Below are 14638 nucleotides of genomic sequence, written 5' to 3'. Positions count from 1 at the left end.
TTTTATTATTTTATGATAAGATTTTAAAATTGTAAGATCCGACTGTCACAGCTTCGTAAGAAATAAAATTTTATTTTGACTCCTTATTATTATTTTCATATTTTGAAATTACTGCTATGTTATATATTTTATCTGAAAATAACGATGCTTGTTTTATTCAATTCTGTCAATCCGTAATTTGAAAAAGTGCACTTTAAATTGAAATTGGCGCGAATTGATGCAATGACGGAGCGACATCTTCTGACTATCGCGTACAGAAGAATTTTAGAAAAGTAATTAAAATGTGTGATTATTGCGATTATGGTTATGTTTTCCGAGTGCCTATCGCCTAGAAAGATTTGAATTGATTTTGAGTGATCCAGTGAATTTCTTCATCGTACCTCTGTAAATTATATTCATGATATAATTAAAAATATATAATATACAGTACATAAATAATTATTACATGTACAGAATAACCTAATTGAGAGTACACCGTTGGAAATCCGCGGCGGAGGCAATTTAAAATTACGTGTTCAAGATGAAGAGATCGCATTCACGAAGGGATGAGAACGAGAACGAGGAACGTTCTCGTAAGCGCAGAGACCGCAAACATGATGACTCCAAAGAATTAGAACATAACGGCGATCATAGGAATTCCAGGCACCACGATGATCACAGGAGTTCCAAGCATGATAGCGATCATCGGAGCTCCCGACGCAACGATCACAGAGATCGTAGGTACAGCGACGATCGTGGAGATCTCAGGGACAGCGACGGCGAAGCAAGCGGAAAGCGGAATTCGCCGCGGGAAGAGATTGGCAACAGGTATTATGGAGAACCGGATAAAGCGCGAGAGAATCCAGAGGATGCCAAGCAGAAGCGGACGGTAGATCTTTTGACCTCGAGGACGGGAGGCGCGTACATCCCACCTGCCAAATTGCGTATGCTCCAAGCGGAGATCACTGACAAGTCAGGAGCCGCTTATCAACGTATTGCCTGGGAAGCGTTAAAAAAATCTATTCACGGATACATCAATAAAGTAAACACCAGCAACATCGGGATCATAACGCGTGAGCTGCTGCACGAGAACATCATCCGAGGTAGAGGTCTGTTAGCACGGTCTATTATTCAAGCACAAGCTGCGTCTCCAACATTTACTCCAGTTTACGCTGCACTGACATCTATAATCAATTCTAAGTTTCCTAACATAGGCGAGTTGGTGCTAAAACGGCTTGTTCTACAATTCAAACGTGGATTCAAAAGAAATGATAAACCTTTATGCATTTCTTCAGGAACTTTTATAGCGCATTTGATTAACCAGCGTGTGGCTTATGAGATTATCGCTTTGGAAGTCTTGACTCTACTGCTGGAGACACCAACTGACGATTCTGTCGAAGTAGCCATTGCATTTTTGAAGGAATGTGGTATGAAACTGACAGAGGTTTCGCGAAGGGGTATCGAGGCTATCTTTGAAATGCTGAGAAACATACTGCATGAGGGACAATTGGATAAGCGAGTCCAGTATATGATAGAAGTTATGTTTCAGATCAGGAAGGATGGATTTAAGGATCACGAGGCTGTACCCGAAGAACTGGATCTCGTGGAGGAGGAACATCAAATCACTCATTTGATAAGATTGGATGACGAGATGGAAGCGCAAGATATATTAAACGTGTTCAAGTTTGACGCTGATTATCTTGCCTCCGAAGAGAAGTACAAGCAATTGTGTAAAGAAATTCTTGGCTCGGATATCAGTGATTCAGAAGGCGACGATGAAGATGGAGAAGAAGAAAGCTCGGACAACGACAGCAGCACAGAACAGACCGAAGGAAAAGAAGGAGTGATCCTTGATAATACAGAAACAAATCTGACTGCACTTCGACGAACTATATATCTGACTATACACTCTTCGCTCGATTTCGAAGAGTGTGCACATAAATTGATGAAAATGCAACTGAAACCTGGGCAGGAGATCGAGCTATGTCATATGTTTTTGGACTGTTGCGCGGAAATGCGGACATATGAGAAGTTCTTCGGCCTTCTAGCCGGTCGGTTTTGCGCCATTAATAAAATATATGTGACGCCGTTCGAGCAGATTTTCAAAGACTCTTATCATACGATACACCGCCTCGACACGAACAAGTTGCGGAACGTATCGAAATTCTTCGCGCATTTACTGTTTACAGATTCCATATCGTGGAGCGTACTTTCGTGCATAAAACTGAATGAGGAAGACACTACGAGTTCCAACAGAATATTTATCAAGATCTTGTTTCAGGAGCTCTCTGAGTACATGGGTCTGGCAAAGCTGAACGAACGGGTTAAAGATGTAACGTTGCAAGAGGTGTTTGAAGGACTATTTCCCAGAGACGATCCAAAGAACACGCGTTTTGCGATCAACTTCTTTACGTCGATCGGCTTGGGTGGTTTGACAGATGATTTGAGAGAACATTTAAAATCCCATCCGAAGCCAGTTGCTGTGCCGACATTAATTACCAAGGAAGAAGAACCGTCGAGCTCTGACGAGTCTAGCAGTTCGTCATCCAGTTCCAGCCCGTCTAGTTCAACGACAACTTCTTCAACCGATTCTTCTTCATCATCATCATCATCAGAGGATGAAGTTCCAGCGAAGAAGAAGAAAAAGAAAGTGTTGCGTAAACGAAAAGAAAATAAATCGAAATCGAAAGACAAGAAGGAAGAAAAGACTAAGAAAGTGCCTAGCAAGAAGAAGAAAGGCAAGACGAAAAAGGACAAATGAAACAGATATAGAAATTAAGTAATACAAAAGTAAGAGACCTTTTTATAGTGTATATGATAAAGCTATTCTATACAAATTATATAATATAATATATTCTGTGATTTACATTTGACTAAGTTTTTAAAATTTCGAGCGAGCAGGAATAATAAATGGACATATAATATTTATTCTATTTTTGCATACTATTTATTATTCGTTAGACGTAAATTAAAATCATAGATCCGCATTCGTCTATAATAAGCATATCTATATCTGTATCTGTAAACATCTTAACTCCCCGAAATAATCGGCATGCAGTTAGATCTCGAAATTGTATAAATGTACAAGAAATATTAGACATGAAGAATCTCCTTAATCAAATATGTTGTTTTTCACTCATGTGAATTCAATAATGTGTGTGTGTGTGTGTGTGTGTGTGTGTGTATGTGTGTGTGTGTGTGTATGTGTGTGTGTGTGTGAGTGTGTGTGTGTGAGTGTGTATTGATCTTTTTTAATTTTCCAAACTTAAATTAACGCAAATACATTAAAAACTGATTACTTTATTTTTCAAACAACGCAATTTTTTGAACAACAATAATTATTTATACAATTAATTTATTAATTTATACAATTATTCACTAAAACTAAATATATAATAACTAGATTATTTTTTTCTTGTGTAAAATATTTATCATTATTATTTGAAAACAATTCATATTGCTATTATATAGAAGTTATTTTTATATTATTTTTACATTATTTAATAAAATAAGATGTAATTATTAATTTAAATAGAAAAATGTCATTATAATTTCTTAAATAAATAATATTAGCCATGATATTTATTTCTTTAGAGTAATTAATTATTTATGGACTAATTAATATCTATTTAATATCTATTTAAATGGATAAAAATAATCATACATTTTCTCAGATATATAAAAAATTTTTATTACAGTTTATAATTAGTATAAAATTCTGTACACAAATCAATAAGAATGTTTTTATATGCATGATTTTATATGCACATCAAATTAGATGGAACATTTTGCATATTTGTCTAATTGAATTCTTTAAATTATACAAGATCATTTTCTTTCTAAAAAATTTTGTTTGCGTTCGTGAATGATATCACAACGACTTCAATTTTACACGGAATATAGATATAATAAGAAACAATAATGACCACCCTATACTTATTAATAAGCCAATATAAATTTGTGGCTTAGATATGGAATATCCCTTGTAGATGATTTCTCTCAATGATATAGAGGGCAAAGTAGTTGGCAATGCGTAGCTAAACCAGCGAAGCATTTTTGGCATTCCCTCTATTGGCCACATAGATCCTATGATTTTGTCAATTAATATATTGATAAAAATTTGATTAACGTAAGATAATTATTCTTAAGATATTGTTGTTAATTTGAACTAACATTTGCTAATTTTTTATATTAATAATAATATAACGTAACAAAAAATTGTAAATTCAGAAATAATCAAATTAATAATATTATCATGTAACGATATTAGATTAAAAAAAAAAGATTTCCTAATGCATAAAGAGTAAAGATTTACCGTTGAGGAATATTAACAGGAAAAAACTTCCGGCTGCACTGTAATGCGCTACAATGAGATTTTTGCATGTAACAGAGATAATAAAACCTGAAAATATATTAACATAATTATCAGTTTAGTTTCCAGTTTCTGAATTACTACTATAAAAATTACTACTATATATAACTACGGGTGAACTTCCGAAAGGATGAACTTCAATTTTATTGTCGATTGGTATACTACTGAATTTTGGTATACTACTGAATTTGGTGTGCTGATTACAAATATGATCATGAAAATTACCGATCATTTTGACAGTTATTTGCCACGCAATCTGGCTAAGCGCTCCCCTGCTTAGGAACACACGACTTTCCTCGCGAAACACGAAAAAAATGTTTAAAAAAGTCTTTTAGATATTTGATCTTGAAAATGACTTTGTCAGCAATTTTTATTATATTTGTAATCAAAGCATCAAAATATAGTAGTATATCAATCGAATCAAGGGATAAAAAAATCAAGGGATTCACCTTTTCAAAAGTCTATTCATAATTACTACTATACAAGATGAACCATTTTAATTTATTCAGTCGATTTTTTCAAAATCTGTAAGTTTAAAAATGTTCCAAATAAAAGTTTTATAGTTTCAAGACAGAAGTTGATGACTTTGATTGATTTTGAGATATCCTTAAGATCAAGTCAAAACTTTCTAAAATTTTTTTAATGAAACCCCTTATATTTTATTACATGTTCTTATACTTGTCTTCAAGACCTTTTGAAAACACTATAATAAAATTTATTTGCATTAAGTACTTTTTAAATTATGACTTGAAAGTTACAGTATCGCTGGCATTTGCATTACTCAAGGTCAGAGTGATGGTCAAAACTTTTGGAATATTGTTTACTTGTTTAATCATGACGTTGATAACTATTTCTTATTACATATTATAATTTAATTTGGTCCAATGTCAAATTCAAGGTCCGAGAGAATTGAAAATAACAAAAACCATTTATACATATTCTATTTAAGGATCAATTGAATATGAGAATCTTTTTCATCGAAATTTATTGCTCTAAGCCTCACGAATACAATTTAGTTGATAGACCGAATTACACCTTCAAAGTTTTTGGAAAACAACTATTGGCTTGAATCTGATCTTGAATCAAATTAAATTATATTATGATATATAGTAACCTGTAAGTTTATTTTGTGAACAACATTCCAAAGATTTTAACCATCACTTTGACACTTTAGGTAATGCAAATGCCAATGGTACTGTAACTTTCAAGCGTCATAATTCGAAAAGTATTTAATTCGAAATAAATAATAAATAATAAATAATAAAATAATAAATAATTCGAAAAGTATTTAATGAAAATGAATTTTATTATAATGTTTTCAAAAGGTCTTAAAGACAGCTATAAGGATATGTAATAAAAAAAGAGGAGTTCCGTTCAAAAAATTTTAGATAATCTTGATCTAATCTTAAGGACATCTCAAAATCACCAACTTTTTTCCTGCTTAAACTATAAAATTTTTGTCTGAAACATTTTTTTAAACTTATAGATTTTGAGAAAATCGATTATATTAAAATGATTAATTAAAATGATATATTAAATATATTAAAATGATTCACTCTTTCTTTAATAACTGAATTGCATCGTATTTAGAATCGTACCGTACATTAATCCGCAAAAACCCGAGAAAAATGTGGAGACCATTACAGTAAATATCGATCCTTTACATTCTAGGCCCCATATAGGAAATATTAAGAGCATTATCGTAATTGTATGGATGATAATGATGACGCTCTGAATAAGAATGTGAGACAGCAGAATTTCTTCTGTTCTGATCCCTATCACATATTTATATTACACATTTGCATTATTGTGATAAGAAATAAAATGATGAAACAATTGTAAAACATAATCTTGGACGCGACAATATATTAATAAATTACCTTGAACTACACTTCGATCCCAGACACCCTCCATTCGATCTGTAATTATTAAAGTGATAGAAACTGTAGCGGCTAAGAAGAAGCTAAGTCTGCAAGAATATAAATAATTTAGTAACAGCAATTAATTTCATTCCAATTGAGTTAAATTGATTTTCGCTTATCCTAGTATGTAAGTTGGTATCATGTAATCTGTATACTTGAAGTCGGTCGTACCATAAATAGGTTCTTCAAACTTAAAAAGAATATAATTTTATTCCTTCATTTTAGTTCTTCATGAGAGAGAGAGAGAGAGAGAGAGAGAGAGAGAGAGAGAGAGAGAGAGAGAGAGAGAGAGAAGAGGGCGGAGAGAGGGATGGGGAGAGGGGGAAGGAGGGATGGGGGAAAGGGGAGGTAGGGATGGATGGATGGAAAGGAAGAGAGAGAGAGAGAGAGGGAGAGAGAGACGAATAATGCATAACATAGATTTTGCTGAAGTATCCAAATATTTATTAATATTTGCTAGATATAATAGATTTGAAAATAATTTTATTAGAGCATCAAAATTTTTAGGTAAGAATCAAGTATAAAACCTAAAAATTTTAATGTTCTAAAATTATTTTCAGATCTGTATCTAATTAAATTTTTGGATACTTCAACAAAATCATTCTCTCCGTGGAGAAGTTCAATAATAATTATGTGACCTTATTTTCTTTAAAAAAATAACAAATAAAAATGACAAATTTGAAAATTTTAGTTTTCTTCCTACATGTTTTCAAAGCAGTTTGACTGTCAAGAATCTGTCAAGAATCAGCTTTATAAAATTTTATTGCACAGTGCTAATAATTAAATTGAGATAATGCCCAATTTTCTGATAATTGAAACTGGTTCGACTGTATTGGAACAAACCCTTAATCTGAAATAATAGAAATAATAAAAAATGAAAACAACTCTAATTTGAATAAATTTATATTTTCTGTAAAAATTTGCTCATTAATATAATATTATATATATAGACATTGGAACGCTAATTAGAAAAGAATTTCTTGTAATGTCAAAATAAAAGATAATATTGGAAAATAAAGGACAAAATTGAGTTTTGAAGAAACAAATAAATCTAAAGGATAGCTATCTAAAATAAAGAACTGTCCTTTACAGTAAAGGACATATGCTCATCGTAATAATAACTAATTTTAAAATATACTTACTCGGATAGGTAGATTGGCCAATTTTGGCGAATATTTGCAGTCTCTCATGATATCTTCATAAGCATCTAAGAAACGATTGAATAATTTCTTCTGTATATAAAGTCCAATTTGCATATCTATAACAGAGTTGTAAATTTACGTATTTGTAATTTCTAATGCATCGTTTAATTTACGTTTCTGCTAAAATATTTATGATATGATACCTTACTGATTCTCAATTTCTTAGATCTTTTTGCATAATTTTTTAAATAGTATATTTTAAATAGTATATTTTTAAATAGTATATTTTATTTTTTTATATTTTAAATAATATTTTTATATATATAAATTAATTAAACTTTTTAAATTTTTAAACGATTAAAACGCATTGTCAATATATAACGTACCGCCCATATCGAGGAAAATTTGAATTTGACTGGCGAGTAAATCGGAATCTTTCGCGGAAGCGGCTTCTTCCACTCGTATCAAGCAAAGCTTTGGAGAAGTTATGACTAAAATATATCAAACCACTGAGCTTCGCATTTTGTACAGCCTGTTTCGCTTCGGAAAAGTCGTCATAATACTCCTGCAAGCGAAATATTAATAAGAACATTTTTAAAACATTTAATGTTTTGATTATTGTTACAATCATCCTCTCGGTTACATCGTTACATGACATATAACCGCCTTCTTAATTTATATGAAAATGTGTATGCGCGCGCGCGCGTGTGTATGTGTGTGTGTGTTTGTGTGTGTGTGTGTGTGTGTGTGTGTGTGTTAAAATTTTTATATTTCAATTTATGGAATATGGGAAAAATGTTAAGAAAAGGGAGTTTGCCGATCAATTGTCTATATCAACACAGCAACGTTTGCTTATATCACTTTTAGTTCGTTTGTGTACAAAAATATATGTACTATTACGCATAAATATAAAATTAAGAGGTAGAAGCACTACATAGCATGATGCTATTGCGCACAAATTACATTGCATACATAATATTATTGCCCATAGATCGATTGCCTACATATATTATTGCCTATAACTTGATTATTTACATTTTTGCGGACAAATAAAAATTTTAGAAACAAAGTCACATTTGTATACACGATATGTATTATTGTCTACAAATCGATTACCTAGCATTTTTGTGTACAAATATAAAATTAAGATTAATCTACGTAAGAAAATAATTTGTATTTTTAAAATAGGAAATTTATGTTTTAAAGTACAGAATTTGTTTTAAAAGAGAAGATTTGTATTTTTAAAGCAAAAAATTTGTATTTTTTTTTTAATTTATGTTCAGAAATTATGCGTTTCACGGGTTATCTCCATCCGTGTCCAAATCCATTTTTAGAATGCTAACGTTTCGTGAACGCAGTTCATTTTATCATGGTGGAAATACTCAATATCAGGTTGCTTTTCATTCTAATGAAGTAAACTGCAATGTTCACGAAACGTTGGCATTCTAAGAACGGATTTGGACGGAGATAACCAAGATTGAGTAGTAACTAATTAAAAGTTAAAAAAAAAGTTAAAAAGTTAATAACTTTTAACTTAATTTAGTTAATTTTAAATGCATTAAATTTTAACTTAACTAAATTATTTTTAAACGTTAACTTTTTAACTTTTTTTTAAGTTAAAAATTTTTTTATCTCTTTTAAATATCTTAGAAAAATAATAAGGTATAATAAGACTAAGGGCGTATATTCGTAATCTGTTCATATTTTAAAATCATCTTAAGTAATTTCTTAAGAATGCTAATACAGCTCTGATTAATTTATGTAGTTATGCCTTATGTCATAAGCCTTAGTATGGAATAGATGTTTTAAGCCTTAAGTCATAAGAAATTGACCAATTACAATCAAATATTCTTCTCGCACTCAATTGTAATTGAGTAATCAATTTTTTATGGCTTAAGACTTATTAAAAAGTAATCTCTGATCTTGTATCTTCTCTATGTGCTGGCTCTATGGCTGTTTTTTTTAAGTTATATATTATATAACTTATATATTATATAACTTATAGTTATATCATTATGTGTTATATATTTATATCATATATGAATAAAAAAATTAAAAATTTAATTTACTTAATAATCTATATTGTAGTTATTTAATTTCATTTTAAGAAAAATTATTACATTATAATCTAAAAAATAATTTTTTTCAAAATTAACTTTTTTTTTAACTTAAGTTAATTCAGTATTAACTTAACTTACGTTAAGTTAATTTTTTACTCCTTCAACTTTTAACTTAACTTTATTAATTATGTAAAGCCATTAACTTTAACTTTATTCGGTTAAAAAAAAACATTAACTTATATACACATATACTCAATATATGTAGGCAATAATTTTTGTATGCCAACGAATTATCAACAAATATGATGTAGGTAAATGCACTATTGTAAGCAATCAATTTGTAGGCCAAAAGAGCTGTTTCTAAAGATTCCAAAACTGTTTATATTAGAATTTTCGAAACTATAAAAGAGAAAAAAGTAATTGTTATATAAAAAATGATTTAATTTGTTAATTTGTTAATTTGTTGTTTTTATGATTTAATTTGTAATACAAACAGCTTTAGGATCTTCTTAAAGAAACGTAAAATTATTTCATATTAATCATATTTATGCCGATATACATTATAATAATCTTGAAATCGTTGTACCTGTATCGCGATAGAACTATCAAAATTATGTAAAAATCTACAACTGAGGTTGTCAAAATGACAAGTGATTTCGTCATTCCAAACATTGCCAAAGTTGCTATCCGAACTGCAGTTATTGACTTCATCGTTGACGACGCCAATCTTCAAATTTTTCGGATTATTACCAATTGCTATAATAAATGTGCCAATTTGAAGTATTGGAAATACTACTGCGAAAATTACTCCTCTGAAAAAATTTTTATTTATTATTCATTTATTATTTATTATTATTATGAAATATATTACTGATAAATTTAACCTTTTTGAGATATAATGTTTTATATGCAACGATTCAGTGATGTACAAAAATAATACAGAAAATTTGAAATTAAAGCAGTTAAAACTCTTTATTTTCTGGACTCTTTATTTTAAGTATGTAAGTATATTTTGTATTCTATGTTCCTATATTCTATGCCCTATAAGTTTATGTCCTCTAAAAGAATTAATTATTAACATATATATACTTACGCATAATAACGCAAAAATTGGATGCTATTCTTTACTAATAGAGCTTTGAATCTTCTCAATCGCGAAACTTGACGTACCGAAACCGCTTCGTACTCTGACATTACCTTCAAAATTCAATTTATTTATAAAATAATATCGATTATATAGCTTTTTAATAATATTGATTAGGACATAGATTATTTCTACATTACACATGTACTTTTGTTAATTCACATTGATTTTGATCTTTATACAAGATATTACTGGTGTCTTCCCCTTCTTGAACTTCATTTAAAGTGATTGTGTTATTTTGGACATTACATAGTTTCAGAAAAGTTTCTTCCAAAGACGAGCTTTGAAATTGCTCCAGCAATTCCTGTGGTGCTGATTCCGCTAACAATTTACCACATCTAATCAAACCAATCTGTATAACAATGAAAATGTACAATATTAAATGATCAAAAAACGGTGGCAGTTTAGGCAAAATTTGCCTGTGATGAAAAGTATGATATCGATCAATTTTTATAGATTTGGACGTCCTAAACTCGAATATGAAGCTTAAAATTCTCCAAAATCTTAAAGGGGGAACTTTATGAAAATATAATTTTTTCGTTTTCAATTTAATTTTTTAGTTACATGAGATTCCAAAATAGTATCAGTATAAACCAGAGATTCATAAAGACGATTTTTCAATGTATAAAAGACTCAGACGAATCAGAAGAGGAAGATTTATAAAAATTCAAACTGATACATGACAAATATACTGACATATGACAAGATTCCTGAGTAGTCACCACAGTCATCATGATGTTAAAGCGAAAAATGACACATTAATTTTTATTAATTTTTATTAGCAAAAGTGCTTTTATTCAACGCGCATGCAGCTTATTTTAATTTACACGTGCCTTTTATCATTTTTTTTTTACGATTATTTACTGATCAGATAATAATAAGCATAGTTTTCATCCATTTTTACAAACGTTTTAAAGCAATCTCATCATTTTGTTTTATCCAAATTGTCTTTATTTATAAATAGCACGTAATAAAAATTAACGTGTCATTTCTCGCTTTTAACGTCGATTTAATATAGCTATAATGACTATTCAGGAGCCTTAACGAGACGGATTAGATTCTACAAGACATATTAAGAGATATTCAATTCAGTAATCACACGGTGTATCTTGGATAAAGCTAATGCTGATAGTGAAAAAACAGAAACGCACGCATGTCCACGCACATTGATACGGCCATTTATCTTTGTCATATTATTGTACGCCGTGTAACATTGACTTTTACATTGTATAAAGGTTTCTTGTTCAGTTATACTATTTGTTCATCGGGAAATACATACATTTTCCTGCAAAGTAAAGCTTAAAATTCTCCAAAGTTCCCTGGACTTTGGAGAATTTTAAACTTCATATTTGAATTCAGCACATTCAAATCTATAAAGATTGACCAATTTCATATGTTTTCATCACAAGCAAAATTTTAGCCCTAAACTACCATTTTTTGTATCATCGACCAAAACACATTTTTTTACATATAATAATTTTATAATATCCGTATTCATAGTTTTTTTTTGAGAAATGAAGATTCCTTGTTCCTCGTTTCTTCCTTGTTCCGTTTCATAAATTTTCCTTGACCAAACAAGGAGACTTATTAGTTTCCTATTTTTAAGGGAGATTATGAATTTCCTTGAGGAGGAAGTGCCTTCATAACTAACCTAATACAACTTGCAACGTTTGCAAATTGAGCACATCATGTTATCCCTTCCACCGTAGATACCGCTGGAGGGGAAGGTCCCCGCTACATGCCAATTTTTAAAAAAACAATTTTCGTGTCGCTGAAAAACCCAGATAGCCAAATAAGGGTAATATATTGCCATTTTGCTGTCATTCATTCCACTAAACTAAAGTCAAGATTTCCACAAACTGTCTGTTGTTCTGTATCACTTCCTTAGAATTCAGCAAACTGCTGGCAAGTTGTCATCATGCGTGCATGGCGTGCCGTCAGTTTGCTGTCAATGTGACAAGTTATTTCTCAATGTATACTCTTATAATTTCATAAACTCATGAAATCTATTTGCCGTCTGATGCTAACTCAGTTCACATTAGATTCTAATGAGCAAATTGTCGATAAGTTGAAAACAATACATGCAGTGCATCAATTTGTTCCATATGCTAAATCCCGTTTAGCTATTTGGAAATAAAGGTCTTTAATTTTTGGATAACTTTCGTATTATGACATGCTGCCTTCAGTAGGTTACTAAAATCCCTTAATATTCCTTCCTTCGGGAACTTGAGATCCGTTTATGAAATAAGAAGCCCTTAGAGAATTGAGGAATCCTTCACAGAAGCTTTCTTCATCTTTAAAATAAAGAAGGACTATAAATACGGGTGTAAAAGCTTAAAAAGTATTTCCTAATAATTTTTTTTATATAAATATTATTACAACTATTTTAATAGAAACAAGACGCACTTTATTAGCATCTTTAGTTTCTTCAATGTAGTGTGTTGTGATCAGCACTGTGATATTTTCCTCCTGCGTGATTTGGATCATGTAGGCCCAAATTCTACGAAGAAAAAGTACATCCAAACATTTTCTTATTATTCTTTATATTGTGTTTAAAATGAACAAAATCTACTTGCTTCTCCCTCAAAATTGGATCCAAGCCCACAGTGGGTTCGTCGAGAATTAGAAGTTTGGGTTTGTGAATTAATGCAACAGCAAGAGAAACTTTTCTTTGTTGACCTCCACTTATGTTCTTCACTAAGCGATTTGCTGGGGGTAGTTGAAGCAACTCCGAGAAGAATCTCTGTCTCGTCTCTGAGAAATAATACGGGAAAGCTAGTCGTTTGAATTAACTTACATTATGAAATATTTCGCATACGAATAATTTAAAACAAAAACTGATACGGTTTACAAGATGTTTACTCAAAAATAAATTCAGTTTTGTAAAACTGAAACCTCTTAGAAAATGTGTGACATTTCACATACAACGAATGCTAATATTTTTTTTATTACATCCTACCGATCTCCTCATCGTCGAGCCCATTAATTCTACCGAAATAATAGAAGGCACCGCTCACGGAAAACTCTCCAACCAAGGAAATCTCTTGCGGCATATAACCTACTCGAGGTCCAGGGATGCCAGAGTCCTTGGTATCCGGATTTCCTCCCAAGACCCATACTTCTCCGCTATCAAGATATCGAATCCCGACGATGCAGGACAATAGTGTGGTCTTGCCACATCCACTAGATCCCAACAATCCGTATCTGTTTAAAAGAAAAATTTCATTTACATGCTTTATCTTATTTGGGTAATATGTTCGAATGAAATTTTTTATTTAAATTTTCTTATTTGAATAATCATTAAGAAGTTATATGATTATCCTATCGTATATTTTGCGCAAACGACAGCAATTTAAGAAATCGATGAATGTACATGGAAAATAGAAATTTATTCTTGTTTCTTGAATAATGTAAAAATCGCGCAGATAATCGCGAAACTTAATTAATTTTATGGCATTTTCTTTCTTTTCTATGGAGCATCTTTTTAATTATTCTTTTCGAAAAATTATTTGTTAACAACTTGAAGCGGAAATAAATACGAAGATGATTAATCTTTTGTATTAACATGATAAATATGGTTATTTACATGGAACCTCTTGAAACAGTCATATTCAGGCCATTGAACACCAACTCTTTCCCATAACGCTTTACGGCGTTCCTTATGACTACTGCCTCTCGTTGTACCATTTTACAAAATGGTGATGAACGTTTGATTAGTGGCCAAACTATAACAATTTTTTCTCAAATGATTTAAAAATGAATTGTGATTTACACATTTAATTGTGGGAACAATTAACTTTTTAAAGTGTTATTAAATTAAATTAAATTTCAATTAAATATAAGAGGTATTAAAAGGTCACGTTGATTTATAATAAGCAAATATTTTTCAAAATATTATTTTGTTTCAATGATAGTCATTTTTATTATTGACAATTAATGAAGACAATATATAAAAAATGCATCTGTATTGAATCACATTCTTCTTATGCTTTTAATTTAATTATATTTTATTTAATCGT

The 14638-nt window shown here is 30.6% G+C and overlaps 2 protein-coding genes across 2 annotated transcripts; one reads left to right on the top strand and one right to left on the bottom strand.

The window, feature by feature from the left end:
* The first annotated feature begins 297 nt into the window (after nucleotides 1-297).
* LOC108684518 (pre-mRNA-splicing factor CWC22 homolog) lies at nucleotides 298-2873 on the top strand. The gene is made up of 2 exons (XM_018188874.1): nucleotides 298-384; nucleotides 454-2873. Exon 2 carries the CDS (start codon nucleotides 521-523, stop codon nucleotides 2738-2740), a length of 2220 nt encoding a protein of 739 aa, XP_018044363.1. The 5' UTR covers nucleotides 298-384; nucleotides 454-520; the 3' UTR covers nucleotides 2741-2873.
* Nucleotides 2874-3850: 977 nt separating this feature from the next.
* LOC108684447 (ABC transporter G family member 20-like) lies at nucleotides 3851-14330 on the bottom strand. Its single transcript, XM_018188767.1, is given in 15 exon segments — nucleotides 3851-4065; nucleotides 4295-4381; nucleotides 5950-6126; nucleotides 6232-6320; nucleotides 6396-6463; nucleotides 7416-7531; nucleotides 7802-7877; nucleotides 7879-7980; nucleotides 10062-10287; nucleotides 10569-10672; nucleotides 10768-10971; nucleotides 13026-13119; nucleotides 13196-13373; nucleotides 13579-13823; nucleotides 14206-14330. Coding segments are annotated over 15 exon segments (2082 nt in total). The 5' UTR covers nucleotides 14307-14330.
* Between the last annotated feature and the right edge of the window lie 308 nt (nucleotides 14331-14638).

The sequence above is a fragment of the Atta colombica genome, unplaced genomic scaffold (assembly GCF_001594045.1).
Source record: "Atta colombica isolate Treedump-2 unplaced genomic scaffold, Acol1.0 scaffold135, whole genome shotgun sequence".
Taxonomy (NCBI): domain Eukaryota; kingdom Metazoa; phylum Arthropoda; class Insecta; order Hymenoptera; family Formicidae; genus Atta; species Atta colombica.
Note: the sequence above shows the minus strand (reverse complement) of the source record. Positions and strands in the feature narration are given on the sequence as shown.